The sequence below is a fragment of the Mya arenaria genome, chromosome 2, assembly GCF_026914265.1.
Source record: "Mya arenaria isolate MELC-2E11 chromosome 2, ASM2691426v1".
Lineage (NCBI taxonomy): Eukaryota > Metazoa > Mollusca > Bivalvia > Myida > Myidae > Mya > Mya arenaria.
The window spans coordinates 23,337,882-23,343,456 of NC_069123.1; the positions used below are offsets into that span (position 1 = coordinate 23,337,882).

Genomic DNA, 5,575 nt, shown 5'->3' on the forward strand with positions numbered 1-5,575 from the left:
AAACTACATTGTATACGTCTGTATATATATATATATATATATATATATATATATATATATATATATATATATATATATATATATATATATATATATATATATATATATATATGTAGTCAATTCATCAGGGTTACAGCTAAATTGTTAATACCACGCGATATACTAGCAACGTAATTAAATGTGAAAAATCCTGACATTGTAAAACGTCCGTATATATTCGAGGTTGTTTCCGATGGAAAATGGCCGAGGTGTTCCGATTCGAGTTGGTATATATAGAAAGCTTGAACATAAGTCACTGATCAGTATTCTTGAAAACATATTTGATATACAACTAGCAGTATAAAACATAAAACTCTTAACTATAAGTTTATCATGTCATCTTGGGCAAATTGATACAGTGCTACACAACGGATTGTTGTTTTGAATGTTAGTTTCGGTGAACATGACAATTATATAATACAAATTACTATAAAAAACACATTTCATAGTTGGGTCACATTTTACGGAAACAAACAAGTGGGATTTTTTTAGCGGAAACTTTAAAAGTACATGTAGATAAATTCAAACGTTATTGCGAAGACTTGGGCATATAGAAAAATGAAGTCTATAAACGTGTTCACTTTTCTTGGAGGTATAGTATATCAACTTTTATATATTATCATTATTTCGTTGAAACACTCTTTCAATGGACATGTCTTACTTCTAACACAGATATTTATGCTTTACGGGTAAATAAAAACAAAATACTATTACTATTGTTCGAGATACAATGTTTAATTAGATTCGATATTGCTTTTACATTATCAACATATATATAAAATGAGAATTATTTAGTATAACAATTATCTTAATAAAATAATATTAGTGAAAACGTTTATATCATTAAAACTGCATGAGATTTAACGGAAATGTGGCTTTATATTGTATTGACAGAGCAATATACACTTATAGTCTTAAAACGTTCAATTTTGCCTACGAAAGTCACATTTTCTAGATTGCGGGGAAGGCTATTAATAAGCTTCAACATTTTGATTGGATTTGTTTTATATACAGATGAGCTTCATTTTTATAATTTTGCATTGTCGCAATTAGAAATAAATCAATATCAACGCTTTGCTTGTATTTTTCTTTATTTTTTCTCGAAATAACTATGAATAAAACATACAGAACAAGTTGCTAGTTCCCAAATTTCACTAAAAAACGTGTTAAAGTACCGGAGATACTGTTAAAGCATTGAGATACACGCTCCAGTATGATGTACTCAAATCGAACCGAAAAGTTTCTGGCACCGTGAACATACTGAACCCACAAACACAGTCAAAGACGATTACAAAGCTGATATTTGAATTCCAGTGATAGTATGTGGGTCTGTGCTCGCCCTTGTGTCAGCTGCAACAACAGCCGATACAACGATGGATGGTGAAATAACAGAAGTATCAACACCAGAATTTTCAGCCACTAATACCGTTAGTTAATAAAATTTTACTATTTTTATCAAATAACAGTAAATAGAACGGCTCTTTGCTAAACCCGGGCCGCCGTTCAAAATGGCGAACACTTGAATGTTTTTATTATAGTAATATAAAATATTATATTGAATAATGCTGCACCCTGTCCATTTTAGTTACACGCTACTGCCCTCAGCTTTTGGGCACAGACCAGCAATTTCAATCGTCTACACAATCGAAACATTATGATACAATCTATTATTTGTCTTATTTCAAACACAACTCGACGATAGCGAACAAGTACACACTTGACATATTTTGCCGTTGAAAACAAAACTAGATCAATTAAACACAATCTCCTACAATCTCTGTAGAATTGATATGATTTAATTTAGTTGCCACACTGCCTGAAACAGCGGACCCCTTTCTCCCTCAGAGCCATGTCCCATTGTCTGCAGTACCATGTCCGGCCAAACATAAGTTATTATTTTATATCGTTTCCTTAGATACAAGTGTACGTTCCTACATTGACATTATCGTTGAAATACTTTTTTCTATTTGGACATCAAATTTATTTCAGGATTTTGAGCCATACTATTGTACGGTTGGAACTTGCAGTGGAACAGACAACAGCTGTCTCAAGACATTAGAATCAACATGTAAAATAACAGATGACGCCAATGGATGCCAAGTAAGAATGAGTTAAAACTTTTGTAAGTTATATGTGTGTGTGTGTGTGTGTGTGTGTGTGTGTGTGTGTGTGTGTGTGTGTGCGTGCGTGCGTGCGTGCGTGCGTGTGTGTGTGTACATATACAATGTAGTTTACTAAATGTTACAAGCATGCACTTGTGTGGAGGGGAGAGGAATTACTTATTTAATAATTTACATATGAAATTATATGTATGATTGATCACTATTCAGATAATTCATTATGATAGTAATCTGACTTTCAGCAAGCTTGATTTTGAAGAATATGAAGGTTAAGTATGATGATGGTTCGGTATTAGCCTGTTTATCCAACTGCAATCATGTTTTCTCGTTTAACTCCAGTCCTTCATTGCTAGTCTTTGTTTAGGTTACACTCCTCAACGGTACAGTCACAGCAGAATGTACATCCACTCCTTGTACGGAAACAGGCAGCACTACCAAACAATGTTGTAAGGGCGCTGGCTGTGCTGACAAACTGTTCTCGTCACCACATGCTACCGGAAACAGTCTACACGCCTGCCTAGCAATGCTCATAACATTGGCATCCGTTGTCACAGCAATGATCAAATGATTTGCAATGTCCAGCGAATTTAATACAGGTGTATGACATGATAGGGGTTGATAGAACATTATTTCGATAGTTCAATGTTTATTTACTAAAAAATGTATGCAATTATCAAATATCTGACTCGCTTGTAAAGAAAACCTGGCCAGCTATTTGAAGGTCCATTCTTCACAGAATGTAAACTTTTTGATTTTAGCTAGGCCTTTTGTTTTCCATTTGCTATTATTTATAAGTTGTTTAAGTTGCTTTCATAATCAACGTTTGGAAAAAATAATTAAACGAGTTTTGAAGTGCGCATTCATTTATTTTGTTACATATACCGCAAACTGTATTTTAACATGCATACAATCCTTGGAAGTTAAGGACATAAGAACTGTCCAACATCGAAATTCCTGGGATCGGATGTATTTCTTAAGGTAAAATGGGGCTATATCTTTATCCAGATTGTGACATCAGCGGGTCCTGTCTGAATTCAACTGTTTTTTTGTTGTTGTTTGAGAAATGTCGTTAAGCGCAGGTGCGTGAAGCTAGCCGGACATCCGGACAGCCTAATACGGTTTCCAGCCTAAGTTAATATTATCCGGCCGGATCTTTTTTTTCTGGCTGAAGATGTATTATTTCCGGCCGGATATTATTTTCTGGCGGAGGTAAATAATTTCCGTTTAGATATTTCTTTTGTCTAGATGAACTATAAATTTATTATCTGGCCGTGAATGATTCACTGCTTAACGCGTTTGACTAGATCTAAGAACGACACACCAACCTACCACCCCATATTGGGACGTATAGATCTGGTGCTCACTAGAGTGAAGTAGGGGGAGTACTACCTAGTAATTGTTGTATGGTACACGCCCACCTACCACTCCATATAGGTCTGGTACTCACTTGAGTGAAGTAGGGAGAGAACTACCATGAATTGTTGTATGGGACACGCCCATCTACCACCCCATTGTGTGAAAACTTGTAAACTCGTTTAAAACACGCTCGAAATTAACTTTGACACTCAAAATATATATTTTATGTAGGCATAAGATATTTTAGCAACACATTGTTTTGGCAATTTAGCAGGTTAGAATCGACCCTTTGCATACCATTTGCTTTAATTTTACTTCATCCTTAAAATACAGAAAACATGAGTATATTGATATAAGTATGCCTTTATCGAGACAGTTATGATCGAGAATCACATAAACAGGTTTTCTATAAATACGCAAATACATGAACCAACTTGAGAATAAAATTACATACTTAATTGTAAATACTTCCATAACAATTCATTTCCGTACATAATTTCTGTTTCATAGTGATTTGTAAGTATCTCTTGTGTTTCGAGTATCTGTTGTTAGATCTTAGACGCTCTTTGTAGCTTTAAGTGGGTTTAGCAGGACCTTATCTACTCCCAGTCATCACGCAAGGCCGATGAGTTTCACATGGACTTCGCACAGCAATAAGCGGTAATGGTTACCATAACTTTATTGCGATGAAAATGCGTTTCCTACAATGTCGATGAAAACAGTAAAACGATAGACATACCTCTCCTGGTGGCAATAACTAAAATCAAAATAAAATCTGAAATTTCCCGCTTCAAATGTCACAAAAAGAGGTTTTCACGCTACACTCTCTCTCTCTCTCCCCCCGAAACTATTTAAAGAACGATTTGACTATTTACATATGTTAAATCACTACGCCCATATCTAAAAAACAAAACACAAATCATAACATATCTATACGCGAGCGTTTTTACTACGCGCAAAAGCGAAAACAATACATTTTTACTATATTTTTCAACTGAGGTGGGAGAAAAAAAGCATCTTCAATGGCCGCTCGTGTAAGATAAGTTCATCCCAACACTCTCGCAGTGTTCTGCCTATTCCCAGTAAACCTCGTTTCTGCAAAACACCCTACGCCCGAGTTACGTTGCACATACCTTACACGAGCGGCCATGGAAGATACTTATACTCCAGACTAACACATGTTTTTAATGTGAGACACAAAGCTAATGTTCGTAAATCCACTTGAAGCTGACAACTTCGGGCTGCAGCTTGTGTTTTACATACAACAGGAAAATTGCACTCCCCAGATTTTGGCTAATTGTGAGAGCCACCCATCATTAGAAATGTTGATTTGTATTGTAACGGTCAGCTGTAGACGGCGGATGTGCGTTCATACACAGGGAACCCCTGCAGGGTCGAGCATGCTTTTCTCTGAAGGGATCTGTTGGTGTTTGTTGGTCTTGCAGGTTACAAATGGTGGCAGCGGTGGGATACAGACAACTGCCGAAACGGAGTTACCTAACCTACGAGTTTCCCTGACCAAGACTCGAGACGAGTCTTCTCGGAGGGGAAAGAAATATAACGGTCCGCTGTAGATGGCGGATGCGCGTTCATAGTATAACATTCCGTTATAGACGGAAGTACGTTCATAGTACGTATGGTTGGTAATATGCAAATTAGCAAAGCCCGGGCTCTGTGTGAATAAAGAATTTAGTGTGTATAAAGCCCAGTGGATCCCTCAGGGTCGAGCATGCTTTTCTCTGAAGGGATCTGTTGGTGTTTGTTGGTCCCGCACGTTACAGTATAAATATAGTTTCCGATAGTTTCAGTATGATCACGACACTGGAATTATATTTCGCTTAAGGAGTTTGACTGCTTTAGAATACCACCTAAAACCACATGTTCACCTACAACACCATGTAGGAAAACACTTTGGATACACTCTTTCAAACTAGAATTGACATTAGATGCGATTTCCGGCAGTGGCTCGTACTCACTAACATAAAGTAGGTGGAATACTGTTGAAGGGAACACGCCCGACTACCCTTCCATATAGGTATACCAGTCAGGCAAAATTCATT

General features: G+C 36.5%; 1 protein-coding gene across 1 annotated transcript; it reads left to right on the forward strand.

Moving 5' to 3' along the window:
* The first annotated feature begins 301 nt into the window (after positions 1-301).
* On the forward strand, positions 302-3,016 carry LOC128246713 (uncharacterized). Its single transcript, XM_052965073.1, has 4 exons — positions 302-631; positions 1,354-1,466; positions 2,029-2,139; positions 2,524-3,016. Exons 1-4 carry the CDS (start codon positions 598-600, stop codon positions 2,725-2,727), a joined length of 462 nt encoding a protein of 153 aa, XP_052821033.1. The 5' UTR covers positions 302-597; the 3' UTR covers positions 2,728-3,016.
* Positions 3,017-5,575: the final 2,559 nt, after the last annotated feature.